The 18435-nt window shown below is 38.0% G+C and overlaps 1 protein-coding gene across 10 annotated transcripts in view; it reads left to right on the forward strand.

The window, feature by feature from the left end:
• The first annotated feature begins 559 nt into the window (after positions 1–559).
• Positions 560–18435, forward strand: part of LOC117576669 (RNA-binding protein Pasilla) — a 39982-nt gene continuing 22106 nt past the window's right edge. The window contains exons 1-3 of one of the 10 annotated variants that reach the window (XM_052007195.1): positions 4474–4836; positions 15024–15053; positions 15103–15625. In XM_052007195.1, coding sequence (XP_051863155.1) covers positions 15593–15625 — 33 coding nt within the window. In that variant the 5' untranslated portion in view covers positions 4474–4836; positions 15024–15053; positions 15103–15592. Of the gene's footprint in view, positions 663–4473; positions 4837–11019; positions 11137–15023; positions 15626–18435 lie in introns of those variants that run through there. The other 9 variants (XM_052007193.1, XM_052007192.1, XM_034261655.2 and 6 more) reach the window with 9 other exon arrangements.

Genomic DNA, 18435 nt, shown 5'->3' on the forward strand with positions numbered 1-18435 from the left:
ATAATAGCTGCTTAGAATTTACCAATTTGTTTCAAAAAAGTTTCTCTTTCATTCAATCTTATTGAATACAATTCTAAGTGCAACTGAATTAGATTCAGTGCTGTGTGCAAGTGGAGCGAAAAGTGGTTGTTTTCTGCGACAATAACATCGATGTGAACGGAAAGAGAATAAAATCACAGAGAGAGAGAGAGAGCAAACATAACAGAGAATGAGGTATTGAGAGAGCGCCAGTTTGAGAGTGCGTTGAGCACATTTTGTTTTCGGTAACTTTTCCAATTTGAAATGGGCAACGAAAGCAAAATTGAAACTAATACAACAATAACGTGCTCTGAAATTTGGACACAGATACAGAATCCTCTCGCGCTCTCTGCTCACACATACGCTATTACTAGTGTGTGTTAGTACTTTGTGTGTGTTCGTCTGTGTGAGCAACCACTGACTAACCATCGTCACCATCGGAATTTTAAGTTCTGTATAGAAATCTCGGCTGTACAGAGAATCAGAAATACGCTGTGAGATTGAGAGTACGAGAGAGCGATAAAGGGAGAGAGAAAAGCACAGAAGCATTTTGTGCATGGCAAAACATTGTTCAGATACAACGAGCACATTCAGTGTCCAGTTCAGTTCAGTTGAGTTCAGTCAGAGTCAGAGCACCGTCATCAGTGAGTTTTGTTGTTGATATGCAACACACATTATATATGTACATACTATTAAACAATATTAAAATGAATTACATGCGTACTTAAATAAGTACAGATAGTGTGTGTGCACAATCATAAAAACAATAAATAATAATTAAATATAGTACTGTGTTAATGTATGCAATTATTTAAAGTGGTCCACAGTTGTCAACTACGACACATTTAAGTTCATGTACATACACATACATACATACGTATGTGCGTATCTATGTGTATACAATATACAACAAGAATTCGATAGCCGAGTATCTAATCAAAAAAGATCTTTGGGAAATATGTGCTATACATTTGCTCAACTAAAATCAATAAGAATCCATTATTGGCCATGCAGTAGTAGTTGTTGTTGTTGTTGTTATTCTTCGGAGTATTTTTGTTGTTGAGTTAAACAAACGTCGCGACGTCAGTTCAAAATTTAATTAAATAGTGCACACACGCGCTTAAATTATAGTTGCAAGCATACACTACATATGTACACACATGCCTATGTATGTATATGCATAGATGTGGGCACATATGCATGCATGTGTGTGTCTCTCTAAGCTCTTTGCGCGTGTATGTGTGCGTCGAAGCGTGCAAGTGGGCAAGTGTGAGTGAGTCTATGCGTTCAGCGTTTGTTTCTTCTACGTTATTTATGCCGTCTTCTAACTTGTATCGATGTGTGTGCGTATCTATGTGTGTATGCATGCGTGCGTTCTTCAACGTATGTGTGTGTGTGTGTGTGTGTGTGTGCGTGTGATAGTGTGTGTGCTTTTTGTGAACTACGTTTTGTTTCAATGCCAAAAAGTATGTAAGTATGTGTGCCTTGGCATGAGTATTTTGCTCGCTTGCTCACTTGCTTCTCACTACGTCTGGCTTTGCTTCTTCCATTGCCTCTGCCATGCTGGTTACATAAATACTCACACCCAAGCAAGCCCCCACACTTTTGACGCGTAACAAAACCTACAATCAACACTCACATACATTTGCACATATGTATGTATGTACATACATAAGTACACGAGTGAGCGTAATTGTGTGTGTGCTATTATAACCATATTGCACTAGATTACAAAATGTGTGTTGAGATTTCGATGGATCGAAATTGAATTAACACCACAAATCTATTCGCTGGCCCAACAAAAACAATCACATTTTCTAATATGAATCTGTGCTCTGCTGGCTTCGAATTAGAAGCAGCAGCTGGTACAAGGAGCGAGCATGTGAAAATTATTGGCAAAAACAAACTGCCTCAGCAGGTTTGCTCAGTTTAGTTCTTTTCTGCCCACCTCACCTCACCCCAGCTCAGCTCAGCTCAGCTCAACACAACACAGCTTAGCTCAACTCAGCTCATTCCAATGGTCAAATGTCAAGCTAAAAGTAACACACAACAACACAAAGTCAGTCAGCAGCAGAAGTAGAAGTAGAAACTGCCAACCCAAAGAGAGTACACAAATAATGAGCGTAAAAACGAAAAATTTAAATCAACGAAGTCATATAAAAGTGTGTCAAAGCAGCAGCGCAACCACACTCACACACCATTAAAGTTTCTGCGTGTTAAGTGACTTCGTGTGTGTGAAAATACATGTATGTGTATTTGTGTGGCAAAGCTTTTTCTACTATTTGTTCCCTCTCACTCTCAATATCTGTGTTTCGCTCTATGGTGGTCTCTCTCTCCCTCTCTCTCTCTCTCTCTCAATGTTGACTTCGCTCAGTGCCCTATCTTTTGCTCTCCGAGTGGCTGCTGATAAAAAGCAGCACACAGCGCGTATACATAATGTATGATAGTATTTTATATAAATGTTTTTCTTTTGCTAACGAGTTTTTCTCGTTATTGTTAAACACACACTCACGAGGTAACATGTTTAGCTAACAAACATGACATCTTCCCTCCTATCTCCTGCCCTTCACCCGCCGACCATCGCGCTCAAAACATATGGCGCGTGAGCATTCTTTACATTCAAAAATACAAACATTTACATTTAAGCAAATTCAAGCATTCATACATATGTACATATGTATGTACATATGTATATGGTATGTGTGTACATATATTTATGGAAATGCATTAGTATTTCGTATATACGAGTTGTTTTTTGTATTATGTCATAAACAATTTGGTTTTGGAATTCAATACAAGTTCAATTTACTCAAGTCAAACGTGGACAAGTTGTTGCGATATTGAAAGCTTTTTAGAGGCACAGGAAATGCAAAAGTTGCCCCAAAAATGTCCGCAGCTTCGGACTCTGTGTGTGTGTATGCATGTGTGTTGGTGTGCAGCAGTTTTCCGAGGTTTGCATGAAAACCTAGTGCCCTAATAAATGGCAAGAGCACACACACCACCAGACAAAGAGAAGCAGTCGACAAGAGCGAGAGAGAAGAGCGAGAAAGAGAGAGATATTAATAAATAACAAGTGATAGGCAACTGAGAGCACTTTGGAACGAAAGATAGCTCACGAGTGGCGTCAAAACTGAGAGCACCTAAACACGTTCATACAGATAGATATATCTAATACATACACAAATGCATATGTCATAAAATATAATTGAAATAAATTTTAAAACAAACAGGCCACAGCGCAATTTCAGTTCAATGAAAAATTCGAATTTGAGGGGAAACAGCTAGCAAATCGGAATCTGCTTAAATTCAATGTGAGCTTCGAAATGCGCGCGAATTGATAGATACGCATATAATGACAGACTGATTTGATTTGATTTGATTTAAGAAACACGTGTACGTGGCAACATTCATACATACATACATATGTACATATGTACATTTTACGACGTCATCTGCTGTATGTACAGCTGAGAGCCAGATGATTGATAAGAGAAACTTTCTGCTGCCAAAAGTTGAATTGTGTTGTAATTGTGTGATCTAGGGATATATGTACATATGTATGTACATATACAATATTTGACTAGTGCATGTGCATACAATAACAATGTGTAAACAATACTTTTGTTCATATATCGAGCAAACTCGATATAACGATTGGGTGATGTTGATCAAGCCAAGCTAGTGTTTTTTCTAATTCTAATTTGTGTGTGTGTAAGCGTCAATGTAAAGTTGATTTTCAGGCCAAATCGATTGATTTTGTTGAAATATGGTAGAGAATAGTCGGCTACGCGCCATCTTCGTTTGCTAAGTGTGTCGATGCCAGAGAACAGAACAGAACAGAAAAGAGAAAAGTATCGAGGACTCTTCACTGCGCAAGTCCGTTTACGTTTATAAAATCCAACGGCATCGTGCCAGTCCACATCATTTTATGGCGTTAGATTCAAACGTGAGGCGGAGCCGAGCACGCAGATTCGTCGCCAGACGCATTCGTAAAAAACTGTGAAAAACAACAAAAATATCGGCGTATTATATTTTAAATTATTGCATTTGCCCAGTGTTTGTGCCTTTGCAATGTTTACACGTTGATAAAACGAACTCTTACTTAATTTAGACTCCGTTTTAAGATATTTAGACGCCTTGTGCTAAGTCAGTGCATTTCGAATTGCTATGCAAACAAATTTGTTGATTTCCAATAATTTTGACTATCGAGTGTGCGTGCGTGTCTCGTGTTCGTGTCCCGTGTCTCGTGCTCGTGTCTCGTGTTCGTGTCGATTTGCTGGATGCAAAAGCGTTTGGGTTTATATAACCAATTAAATGCATTGAATTTTTACTAATTATATGTCTACTATATGTGTGTCAGTGAGTGACCATTAAAATTAGTGATAACAAGAGATGCAACAACAACAACAACAACAGCAACAGCAACAGCAACAGCAACAACTACTACTACTACAAAATTAATAACACTAAATATAATAAAAATAGTCACACGCTTTTTGAGAGTAATATCAATAATATCAACAAAAACAACAACAGCATCAACTATATCAACAACAACTCGAACCCCAAGAACACCATCAGAAAAAATCGTGTGTATAAAATGAAATATTATTAATACAAGACGATTATAATAAAATTAGACGCAAGTGTATACCTAAGTAACATTTGTTAACCACTATAACAGAAAAAGAAACTAACGCTTTGCATAAACAAATAAGAATTAACGGAAAACAATAAAATAAAACTGCAACATATATAGTACATTTATAGAACCGCACTCGATAAATTGCAGCTGTATGCACGACTCCTTGCAAAAAGGTGAATATAATTATATGTCCATATACAATACATACAAGTACTACATACAATATATGTTAAATAATTTCAATTTAGCACAGTCAGAAATGATATGAAAATGGTGAAATTGATTCTACAATTTAGGTGCCAAATACGTACTTCAGTTTCTTTGTCTCTTCCTATACATATATGTACGTATATAAATACATACTTACATATATGTACATACATATGTCAATGCATAAGTAAATATATATATGATCTTATACATATATATATGTATATATAGTTGTCTGTATTCCATTTCGTGCTCATCATTTAATAATCTAATCAAATTATGCATACGAATGTAATACACAAATGTGTATGTATGTAGGTACACGTATGTATGTATGTATGTATGTGTGTATGTGTGTATGTCCACATGCCCAACGATCTGAGCTAATCAAAGTCACTCCTAGCTGTGCTCGGCTGAGTAGCTTCCTCTCTGCCCCTATTTCAACTGCTTCTAGTTTCTCGTCTGTTAGTCTAGTTCGCTAATTCACTCGTGTGTTGTCAGACCCCAACACTTGATTCTCTATATATTGCTACTGTTGCATCTGGTATTGCTGCCGAATTGTTATTGTTGTTGTAAAATGCAAATTGGAATTAAATTGTTTGTTGTTTGTCGTTTTGTTTCACTTACAACTGCCCTCTACTCTTCTCTAATCTTTCTTTGTGATATATGTTCCACTTTCCACATTCCACATTCCATATCACACGTCGCACGTCACACATCCCATTCCCAATTCCATTTTCACGCCACTTGTTCCTCATCTATCGCATGTTGCGTAATCCGTAGAATTGCTCCGAGAAAGCGCTTCACAACAACTGACACAACCCACATTTACCAGAGCAGGGCTACAATTAGGCGAAGGTAAATGAGCACTTCCCTAGAACAGACCCAGTAGTCAAAATCGAGATCGGGATTAGAGAATGATGATTTCTCCTGTCTTCTGTCCGAGTAACATCCTAACATGGTCAAACTATTTCCATGGCTTATGTAAACTAGTTGGCAACAGACAAAAGACTTGACACCATTAGGAGCTACCAATTGATTTACGGGGCCAAAGCGTGAGCTTTCTAAAGAGTGGTTTTTATACCCGATGCCTTAAAGTACACGAGTTTCATCAATTAATAGGAATTGCAAATATATGAAGGATGAGGAATACGAGTGTACTCCATTTTCCCTGGCTTCTTGTTCGCTCAGTTCCTACAAAAACAATATTATGTTAGAAATGCAATCTGGATAATATATTTATTTTATTCAGTTTTTGGAAATATCGATTTGATTCGATTATATTCTTGTAAAATGCCTACAAGTGAAATTGCAATTAATTGAATATGTTAAAATGGTTCTACTCAAATTCAATTTCGCTTTGAGTCGGATCAATTTGTTTGTAATTAAGTGGACGATTAAAGTTGTTCATCTTAGATGTTTTGCTTATGCCTTTTCTTTTAATTGTCCACTAATTGAATCAGGTTCTGTAAAGGTGATTACACATTTTATATTATCATTTAAATCATGTGTCGTTGTGAAAAGTGATTGTCAGACATACATATGTACGTAGTAAATAACTGACAAAAGCATCGAACGGCATCGATTTATATATTTAAAGGGTTGCAGAAACCTAAATTATTGTCAAGCGGAGCGTAATTGGGTTGACATAACGAACCCATAGTTACTTACTATACTATATGTATGTATTTTCTTGCCTTTCGCTCTTTTGGCAATTGGGGCAAATAGGAATGAAAACACTAAATGTTTACTTTTAATTTAACGGCAATTCGATCTTAGACCTCTTAGAAGAGAATAGTTAGCTGCAAGGTCGGGTAACTGTCGCGACATTCACTTGCATTCACATTTTAGTTCTTCAACATGGTAGCTGTTCCCTAAGGACTCTAAAAGACAAGATATATGTACATAGTCTAGAATTCCAGATACCTTAGAATATACAGGTACAGGAACATAGTCCGAATTATGTGTGGCTGTCGATTCTGAAAATGGTGATATATTATTATAAAGTTCGCCCACAGCATCACCACCAATACATGATGTATGTATGTATATGTACCTCAAAACAAACTAAGTAGTGCTTGATGATAGATTCAAATAAAAGGCTTGCTTTTCTTTCTTGACGCTTAGCCGTGCTGACTAGGAGGCTGTGGATAGTGATAGTAGGGCTGCGGAAATTATTTATGGATAATTCCTGAATTATTTATGGATAATTCATAGACGCACCTCTTGCCCAGAGCACTTGATGCCTGGAGCAGCTCAACCTGCTAACCACACAAGTGAAACCGCTTCCGCCGTCGGACTCCTACTATACACCTACGATACACAATTACAACAACACAAGAGTATTGACAAGGCGACCCAGCGACATAGTTTCGGGCTGTGTTGTGTTGTGTTGTGCTTTGCTTGTCACAGTAATTTGCATACACACATGCACGAGTGCACACACGCACACACACACACACTCATAAAGGTTCCAGCTTTATATGCTGCTCAGCAGCCTGCAGTATTGCTGGCGTCGTTGTCGCATTCTCTGCCGCATTTCCAATCCCCGATGCTAACGCCGACGTTGCGTCGTCGCCATTGCTCGCTTGGCCTAATTGTGCGCTTATAAGTTAGTTTTCGTGACGTCGAGAAGGCAAGCAAGCAGGGCAAATTTAAATGCTACGCGGTACTGTGCTGGTTGGTGCTTTTCGTCTATTGGAGCTGAGCTGACAATGTGCATGTTCTGCGCAGTCGTTCTTTCTCTCTTCTCTTCCATTTCGTCTCGCTCTTTTCGACTGTTCTTGCTCTCTTAATCTCAGTTGCAGCCTGCACTCTCTTGCTCGCTTGCTCTGGCTTTATTCGTCAGTTTTTGCGAGTTGCTGCATTTTGTTTTCGCCTCTGCATATTTGTCATACCTTGAGTATATTCTCTGTTCTTTTTTTTTTGATTTTGATTATCTTTTTTTGCTTTCATGCCTTTTTGAATTAAGTTAACTTTTGGTTTTGCTTGTCGAATAATATTTCGATGGCATTGCCGCTTTGGTAATTTGTTTGTTGTATTATTTCTCTTGCCCATACATATCATACATACATACATACATACATATGTATTACGTAGCTTAGCCTTCACCTATATTGAGCTGAACGATCAAATTGGTTGACCCTTGCAGAAAATATGTTGGTTGGCAGTTTTGTATGCATCGTACGTACATATTTATGAATCGATGTATGTATATACATATGTGTACAAAATACTCATTATAATATTAATGACACCCATAAAGAAGGCTAAATCAGCTTTGCCATTGGCCCTAATCAAGAGTGTGTTTGCCCCCAAGTTGTCAGTTCCTACATTCGCAAACACATACTTCAGGCACATACATATGTAGCGTACATACTTACATACATATGTACATATGTATTATGCAATAGGCAATCAGTGGCTGATATAAAATTCTAATTTCATTTACTTATTAATTATTATAATTTGGTCACTAACAGCTCATGGTGATGACACTGTGTTCATCTTCAATTACTCCACGCTCTAAGGCGGTGCATCATTTTTAAGTCTCGTCGGGAAGCGACACGAATAAGGCCAGCCTCATAATTTATTTATGAGTATGTGTGTGTGTATGTGTGTGTGCACATATCCTTGGTACATACTCTTACTCTGGCAGACATATAACGGACACCAAATCGACATGCTAAACAAAAGACCTCTGAGCCGAGTCAAAGAAATCTAAAGCCAAAATCCATGGCAACCAAGCGATTTAAGTCAGGAATTTAAGAAGCAGAGTAGCTTAGCATCTATGTATGTGTCTGACTAGCTGAGTTGACGATCCTGGCAAATCCGCTTAATTCACTAGTTACATTTAAGAGTGTGTGTTGTATGAAGTAAGGAAAAATCTGCAGCGACAAAAATAGTGTAGGATATAGGGGAAAACATGCCGCTGTTTCTAGGGCAGGGATAAGAGCTTGCAGTGAGCATAAATTATATGAAGAAAGGTTGTAAACAGGCAGTCGCCTAAGGAGGAGACCGAGGTGGAGGCAGAGTCTGTGTACAAACACTCAAGCTGAAGAACCACTTTCGACTCCAAGTACAGAGTACAGGGCTCAGGGATTGGAAGTTGGGGTGGCAACCTGGCCACTTATTTGACTTCAATAGACGTCGACGACGACGACGTCAAATAAGGTTGGTTGATGACACTGCCTGGTTGTCAGTATTAATATACATATCTCATCCCACTTGTCTGCGGGATGGAATATGAACCCTTCACTTGCGGATGCTGCGATTCCTGAACTCCTCAGAGATTCCCGTGGACTACTATTACGATGGGGGGTCAGTGGGCGTTGTTTGTTCCTAATTCTATATATCGCGTGCTTCGTTTATTGATTTTCGCTTTCATTTTTCATGTGGCATGCGAAACAAGGCGAAGCGAGGCACCAGAATTCAGAGCAAACAAGGAAAACAATGAAAGCAAAAATAACTGCTTACATATGCGAGCTGAGTTCTTTTTTTAGGAGCCAGGACACTGGACGAGAGAAAACATGAGAGCCGAACTACTCGTATACAAATTTATTTCCCCAACTCACGAGCCTCCGAGCACGTGCCGACAAAGTCAACGAGGTCGCCTTCAATTGCTCGCACTCGCTCTCTCTCGTCTTCATTACCCTTATCGTCCTGTGTCCTCTGTCCACTGTCCACTCTCCACTGTCCTCTTTCCATTGCCATGATTCTTGCAGGCTCATTCATTTTTGGCGCCTCCTTAAGTATGCAAAGCCAATGTCCTTGCCAGCGGCACGTTGTCTTTAATGTCGCGCCAAGCAGCGTGCAGCGTGCTGCAAACCCCTTTTGACCCTCCCTTTTCTCTTCGCTCAAAAACAAATTCATCCTTCTGACATCTGTGAATTTCTGTTGTGTTTCGAGCTGCATTTTCAATTGATTGACGTGATCATTTGTTGACGTCTTCAAAAGTCCAAAACTTATCACAGGTGTTTTGAAATATAGATATACTCTCAAAGAAAACTGTGGAGCACTTGTTGACAGGTTGCATACAAATAAGTTGCATTCTCGTTTGTTTCGACTTCTTTGTGAGCCAAAGTCGAATACATCTCGATTTATCACACACATGAAAAGTGTGTATTTTATATGTGCATACATATGTACATATTTATAGGAATAAGATGTAACATAAAAACGTTTCGAAATAGAAGTCTAACGGCATATCTGTCAACAGATATTGCTGAGACCACAAAAAGGCGATAAATGACATCCAAATAGACAAACAAAGCGATATTTTAACAATTGAGCATCCGTTTTTATTTGTTATGACTTGTGTCAGCAGATTAGTATCTCAACAAGGGAAAATGTTATATTTTGTACCCCGAATACTCGATACCCTTAGAGATACATATGTGATGATACAAGATTCTCAGAGCTAAATAGTTTCATCTCATTACTGTGATTTCATAGATTCATTGAGTTTTAGGCTGCTTCAATGATGATGGTCGCTTATCAGCTAAGTGGCAGCGGCAACCAGTAGAAGAGCAGGAAAATCAAAACAAATTTTTGGGGTGAAAGATATCATGGGCCTTAGTTATAACTAAAATCGAATATCTGATATGTAGAGTTGATTGTATTTTCAAATTTGCTGTGATAAAAATGTGAATTATTCATTTTCAATATTTCAACATTTTCAGAGTATAATAGAAACTATTTACTGATAACACAGCACAGTAAATACTCATAGTGTCGGAGAGTCGCAGATGCTCTCAGATACGACATACGAGTACTCACACACTCAATATATTTTAGAGAGAGCGGCTGAGCAAACACTTTGCCAACTGTCAACTGTTAGATAAATTATCTACAAACTAGGGCAGCTACACTCCTGTTGTTCTGTGGCTCTCTTTAGCTCTCTCTCTCTTTCTCTCTCTTTCTTTGTCTGGCTCGTTCATTTGTTGCTCTCCCTTGTTCTCTTGGTCCCTCGTTCTCCCCATATGACCGCTGATGCTCGTATGGCTCTCAGCCAGCCTTTGAGAGTGTGTGGACGTGTGAGTGCATAACGTTCGCTTGAAATCCATTTCGTTTTTAATTGTTGCCAGTTTTTGAAATTAGTTGAATTCGATTTTCACGGACCCGAGTTCGCCTCGCCTCGCTTCGTCTCTAGAGAAAATTTAGCGTTTAACGAATGCGGTTGTAAAACATCGTCAAGTTTCATGTTACAAGTGCACTGTGCAGTTTAATTGGACACAAAACAAACCTCAAGCCGTGATATCAATGTGAGTGGCAAGTGGCAAGTGGCAAGTGCAAAGTGGCAAGTGGCAAGTGCCAAGAGACACAAGCCCTTGAGTGTTTTATGCAGCTAACAATTAGTTAAATGAGCCCCAAGTGGGGTTCGCTGGTGATTGCAGCACCGCAACAAATAAGCAAAATATGTCTGAAATATGTGAAAACGTTTCTGTTCTTATCGGCGATGCAACATATAAGCTCTCAAAGGGATCGATCTGAAAGCGAACTACTCGATCAGGCCTTCTCTTTTGGATGCTTTAGATTTGCTTTTACATACATACATATATACAAATTATGAGTGGGACAAATTGTGGGACTTGTTTCTTCAGCTTTTGCTTTGGATTGCTTCGGCGTCTGCTTTAGCTGTTTCCTTCGCTTGCTTGTATCCTCTTATCAACGTATGACATATACATATGCAGAGGAATCGGTTTATATACGCGTTTATTTACACACATACACACCCATACATTCCACTCTACAAATAAACTGAAAACACTTATCGGCTTTGCCAGCGCTGGAGTGATAAGTGCGACGGCGCTCGTCGAGATAAGATGGACTGCTTGCTTTTCGTACGAAGCGAGTACATAAGAGTTTGATAAAAACAATTTATAGTTTACACACTCATGTACGAGTACTATGACTCTATGCAATGAAAGAGCGAGTATGGTGACAATCACATTGAGAGTTCATGTTCATTTGCAGATTTATTAAGGTCATGCTGAAGTTTTATTGGGCTCAAGCGCAGCTGAAGGTATCAGCGATATATTTTTATGTATTTTTTGGGTATATTAATATGGTATATTTTTAGACTATGGTTTTATTGAAAATGGGTAGTTGGCATCTCACAGTAGAGCATACTCGACTGTTCTATATTTCTGTTTTCTTGAAAATGTGTACCGGGTATCTCACAGTCAAGCCCACTTCTTGATATATATTTATTTCTTTTTTTATAATTATAAAACCTAACAAGTTTAATAAGTTGATTTGTGACCTTCATATATATTTTGCTATTCTCGTTTTTGAATGCTGTGACTGAAATGCACTTTTCATTAAGAAAAAGTGCAAGATACCTCGGTCACAGCTGTTTCGTATTCATCACCATTAACCCATTTGCAGCTGTAGTTTATTGATGTGTCGTTCAAACCGATGCCAAATACTCTTTCGCTTAAATCTTTGCAATATATTTATCTTTTGACTCTCTTAATATATTCTTCCAGTAAACTAAACAGGCCTTTAGTAATATTATTATTTCGCTCCGAAAAATAATTCAAATAAAAAATTCTGCTTCAATTAATCAGGTTTAGAAGTCCTCCAAACAGGGTTTGGCTGTATTTCTTATATATTTTGTGAAACACACGTAGCCACAATGTTATTGAAATGTCTTAAAGATTAAAGATTAAATACCTAAAAGCCATGTAAAGGTTTTTCTGATTTCATTCAAATTAAGGACAAATGTCAGAAATAGGTAACTTATGTAATGTTGAGCGATCGTGTGATATCCTAACTAAAAAAGGGTTCTTTAGTTTAATGTTAATGCGTCACTTTGGAGTACAGAAAATATTGCAATATTTTAAATAGCAAATTGAGTGAAAGTAGGGCAATAATTGTTTATGGCTTGTGACATATATTAAGCCTCTCTTAATGGTCTAACGGACGTCGTATTATGTGTATTTGTATGCATTCAAACATTAAGTGATTTTACTGGATGCAAAAGGGACCTTGAAGAGGGCTTGGAGCAAGCAATGTTAGAATGTCAGAGCGTGTCAAGAATACTTTTCACATCCAAATTTCTGCTGCTAGAATATTTCATTTATAAAAAAACTGCATTTTGTTAGTGCCCTATCTAAGTATATATGACTGTATGTATATAGGTATACGAAATGGGGAATTTAACTAAAATATCATTAAATTAATTGAATTTCCAAACGCGCAAAAGCAACTGGTTGTCGCGCCTCGTTACTTGATTCTAAAAACTGAATTATTTGCTGCCTAACAACAAAAAAAAAAAAACAAAAAACAAAACAAAACTTGTTCTGCGATCAGTCTGTATGTCTAAAAATTGTTCACTAGTTTTTGCTTTCGTTGATTACTAATTTTCGAAGTGAATGCAAATTTTGTGTGGTTTTTGGGTTGTCTGTCGTGACAGGTGCCATAAAACAAGCGAGCAAAAAGCGAGAAAAACGTAAGCGTAAAGCGAAAAGCTCAAATCGTGAAGACCTGAAATATGTTTGCATATCTATTCGAATAAGCATCTCACACAGTAGATATTGTAGATTCTCCTATATGTAGGTCTGCTTGCGTATCAAAATGTCTGCTTGACGAACACCTTGGCAATTTGGCTCTTCATCTCCCTCTCTCTTTCTCTCTTTCTCTCTCTCTCTCTCTTTTGTTTTCCATGTCTGCTTTCTCAACATCAGCAGTTGTTGTAGTTGTCGTTTGCCTTGATGTGTTGTTTTGTGGCGTTGCCATCTCGTTTATTGCTTATTTTGCTTTGCAGTCTACGCTGCTCAGTGGACAGAAATTTAATGGTCAAGGTCGTTTGTTGTCAAACACACACATTCACATTCACACATTCACATGCACACGCAAACCTGCACTCCGAGTATTCATATTATTGTGGTCGGTACTCGGAGCAATAGAATCAACAACAGCAACAACAACAACAACAACAACAACGTCAACCTGCGCGATCAAAATATTTGTATAATTAAACAGCATTTTAATAAATAAATTCGCTTCTCTTGGCTTATTGTTGTTGTTGTACTGGTTGTTAGTTGTTGTCACATATTTAATTAGCAGTGAAATCATAAAAAAGCAATCTATGCTTAATCAGTTTGCAAATTGTGATTTTCATTGTCACGTGCGTGAAATCAATGAAACTTCAAATTACACAAAATCCTACAATTCAATATCCACTTACTAGACTTTCGTCTAGACCCCAGGGGCTATGACATAATAGAACACAGATGTGTGCGTGTGTGTGTGTGTGTGTGTGTGTGTACTGTGTAAGAGTACTGTAAGAACAGTAGGCATTGATTTGATAATTAAAATAAATTAAACTACTCATATGATATGAATGCTGTTGTTTTTTGCATTATTATTTGATGGGTGAGAATTCTTCATATTGATATATCCCAATCTACACACATAAAACAGACAACTGTACACAGAAAACGGAGATGGAGACGAAGAAGAAGAAGAAATTACGAATGTCATCGTGCTCATGCTTTTTTCTTGCTTATAACAATTGTCGTCTTACTGCATTGTTCACTGCATTGCCTGCCTGGCCCATGTCTTCCATTTCCTGCCAAATATCTTTATCGCCTGTTGTTTTATGCCTTCAGCCCACAGCCCACAGCCTACAGCCTGTTAATTGAATGCCCCGCTTTAAACCAAGTTAAGAACTCTCACATACTGTATATAGCCAAAGTGTTTTGTGTTAATCTAATTGTATATGTCATTCAATTAGCCACAACTATCAACTCTATAGACTCACATGAATATATCTTTTACTGCGATAATTTGAAAAGTGCATTATTCAATTTGACTTTTGATATGCATATACAAATCGTATGTTACTTACATATACTATATATATAAAAATGTGTTATCCGTTATTACATATGATGCCTTAATGTTTACTGTATGTATGTATATTTATTATTGCTGCATAATTCACTCATAAATATTTTTTTCTTTTTCTTTTTTCATATAAACGTTTACAAAAATAACTCGCACATTCCACCACCAAAACCTCAAAAAAAAAAAAAAAAAAAAAACAAAACCAACACTAAATAAAATACATACTCTTATAATAATTCAAATCGTCACGCAATAAACCGAAAATTGAAATCAATCAATAAACAAATAATTCAAGAAGGACAACACGAACATATATCTAATTAGGGTATATACATACATATATACATACATAGATATCGATTATATGTCTACAGATTATATTTAGAGGCTTTGATGAAAATATTGAATAACCTGGTGTAACTGCAAGCCGAGCGATAGCTTATGCACACTACATACATATATAAAGATATTATTTAAACTGAAGGATTCAGTCATACCTAAAACAAGGCGCCATCATTGGAGCGCATTCAAATGCGAATTGCCGAACTCTTAAGATAGAGAAGCCTCTGTAGTTACATTGATCACCCGCTCGATAGGCGCTGCTGAGAACTCAAGCCTCCATTGATAAACATCAAGTCTACTGATACAACTCAAGAAATCAAAAATCAAACAAACAGACAAACAAATCGAATCGAATCGAATCGAATCGAAAAAGACATAAGACAATAGAAGAGCAAACCCATAAAAACAAATTCAAAGCCAGCACCATTCACTTAAAAATGGCCGAAGACGCTGCCATGGAGACATGTCCAAGTCCTGAGATTGGCGACTCTCGCAAAAGGCCGCTTGATTCCGATCCGGAAAATGAACAAACTAAACGCTCACATTTCAGTTCCGGTAAGTTTTGTAAATCAAAATCATTTGAAAAAAAATTGCCAAAATACAAAAATGTACATAACGATGCAAAGAGCATATTTCGCTATATCGCTTTTACATATTATCATAAAATCGTGCTCAAACTTCCCCACTATATATTTGTCAATCTACTCGTATCTCTCTATCAATCAATTTACTGCCCTCTCTTTCTTTCTATGTAATGCTTACACACTATCTGTATCGATACGAAGCGTTTATTTAGCTCATCCTCAGCTGTATCCCCAATCTCGCTTCATACATATGTATATTAATCGCGAATATACGTTACATTTTATAATTTTCTATACTTGAATTCGCATTATCATGCGTAATGCTCTCTTGATTTTTACAAAATGCAATCAGTCGGTTCACTATTGTCATCCTTTAATTGAGACGACCAGGAGCGATAGGGCAATCAGTGCATAAATCGCGTATACGACCATCAAGCCAATCAGAGTGCCCAACATTTGACCTTTCGTATGACGCGAGCGATGCTCGCATCCTTCAGTCATTTGACCAAAGCAATCTCCTTTTATACATCCAGTTGTTGACAGAACAAACGCTAAAGATCTGCTTTTGTTTTGAATACCTAACGAGCGACACTTGTGAGCTTAACTCGCTTTGGCAATCTTCTCGCGCTTTCAAGGTGAGCGTGGTCGCAATCGAAAATACCTGTCGTCTGATCGCACCAATCGCATCGCATGCATTGTCATGGCTTTGATATTCGTTATTTTATTGTAGTATCATCGTCTCTGTCACAGGCATAAAAATAGCAGAGAATACAAGTTTCAAACACTTTTTTGTTTTCGCCCCCGAGACGCCTCTCCACTGGTTGGTTAAACATTTGACTTTTTGTTTGTTTCTTAGATCATAGTTAAAAACTTGTTTTGTTATTTCCAATAACTATCAGGCTGAAAAATTTAAACTAACGTTTGTATATATTTGAGTATCCAGTATGAATATTTTTTTAAATCCATAAATGTTATTGAGCAAATAATTATTATTTGTGACAACATTTCACTTAAGCTTGCTGTCGTCATTACAGTATTCACGTGAAACAATCTTTAAATAAATTTAGCTTGGAAATTGCTAATTGATCAGTTGGCAGTGCCTTAATACTTCTCTTAAGAGAAGATAAAAAGAATGCAATAGAAGGAAAAGTTACATTTGACCCCATAAATCTAATAGTAAATATTCTTAATCAGAACTATTAGGAAATGTGATTTTTATTTAACAATATCTGTCTCTGTCTGTTGCTTTGTTAGGAGTAAGTGTAATATATTTACACTTTAAGTTTCCTAATTTGAAGAGGAATATCACAATATCCACACTGAGCTGCAATTCTTTTCCCTATGTTAATTGAGAGTAGAAAAAATTCGAGTACGTTTGACCAACTGATCGTCATCTTTGGATTTTTAGTTAGCTTGTCACTCTGAATAATTCTGCTGCTAACGAAGTGAGTTGTTTAAGTCATTCTTTATTTTTCTTTCTTGCTGCTTTTTGAGTAGGTCTATGCTACACATAGCTTCTCTATGTTTGCATATGTATATTGGTTATCTGTCCCAGTATTTTAAATGTGAGTACTCCTTTTATTTGTTTTTGTTGTAATTTTGCTTTTGGTAAACTAGGTAGATTTATCAAGGCTACTCATGTGTGGGGTTGTTGCGAGTACTCCAATTGTGTGGTGAGCAGTGGGTCGCAAGGCTTGAGAGATGTGCCGCGACTAGGCAGCATGCCAGTGCAGCATGCCAGTTGGCCAGTTGGCCAGTTGGGCACTTCAGCCCAATAAGGCTGCAAGGAAATGCAGTATAACCCCAAAGCAATGTCGGTTACGTAATCGAAGCTAGCTGCCGGAGCTTTAGAGTAGATGCGCGGGTCACCAAGTGACGAGAGAGCACATACTGAGAGAGAGAGAGACAAAGAGAGAGAGAACGCGCAAGAGAAAAGTGACTGAGTAGAAGAGAGTAACATAAAGCGTCGCGTGGGAGCTGCTTTAACAGCATTGTTGACCTACTTCATTCACAATGCGGGAGTGTGCGTACGGTCTGTCGTACAGCACGCTGGTGATGTGCAGGACACAGACAAGGTCCTGCGCAGTTCACGCGTACAAATAGTAACAGCAGCATCAGCAGATGCAGCGTCGTCGGCATGTCGACTGTCGAGAGCTGCACTCCAGCGTCGCTGGATTGAAGTCACCGTTGAAGTGACAGCTGCAGTGGCCGCTGTAACGTCCTTGAGCACACAAAAACACACACATATCCATGCAGCTATAGACATACAAAACACTTGCACTGCATACTTGTGCAGACTCAAGCTGCATTTCTGCTGTCGCCTGTCGGGCGGACACTTTGAGTGCGTTTATTGCCTCTCTTCCACCCACAAAGAGCACAGTTTTTCTTGTTCTTTCTCACTTCTCTCTTGTCACTTCGTCACCTCTCTTCTGGCCAGATACGCTTTTTAGGTAACCTTATTTTTGGCGTATTCTTTTGTTATTACTCAAGTGTTGCCCGCGTTATCGTGGCCTCTGCTGCAGCTGCTGCTGCTGCTGTTGCACTTGTAGAGCATCTCTCTACACGTTCGCTTGAGTGGCCTCCTAATAACTAGAGTGCCAAGTTGGTTAGTTATACCTTCGAGTACATTTCGGTGGTGTGTTTTGCCTTTGTTTCTGTTGTTTCTATCTGTCTAGGCAGCTTCTGCTTTGCAACACCCTTTTAGGCCCCAAAAGAATATAAACAGAAAGAACAAGCAATAAGCATTGAGCATGCTTATCAGTAGCTAACTATCCAAGACGC

Source organism: Drosophila albomicans, chromosome 2R (genome assembly GCF_009650485.2).
Source record: "Drosophila albomicans strain 15112-1751.03 chromosome 2R, ASM965048v2, whole genome shotgun sequence".
NCBI classification, from domain to species: Eukaryota; Metazoa; Arthropoda; class Insecta; order Diptera; family Drosophilidae; genus Drosophila; species Drosophila albomicans.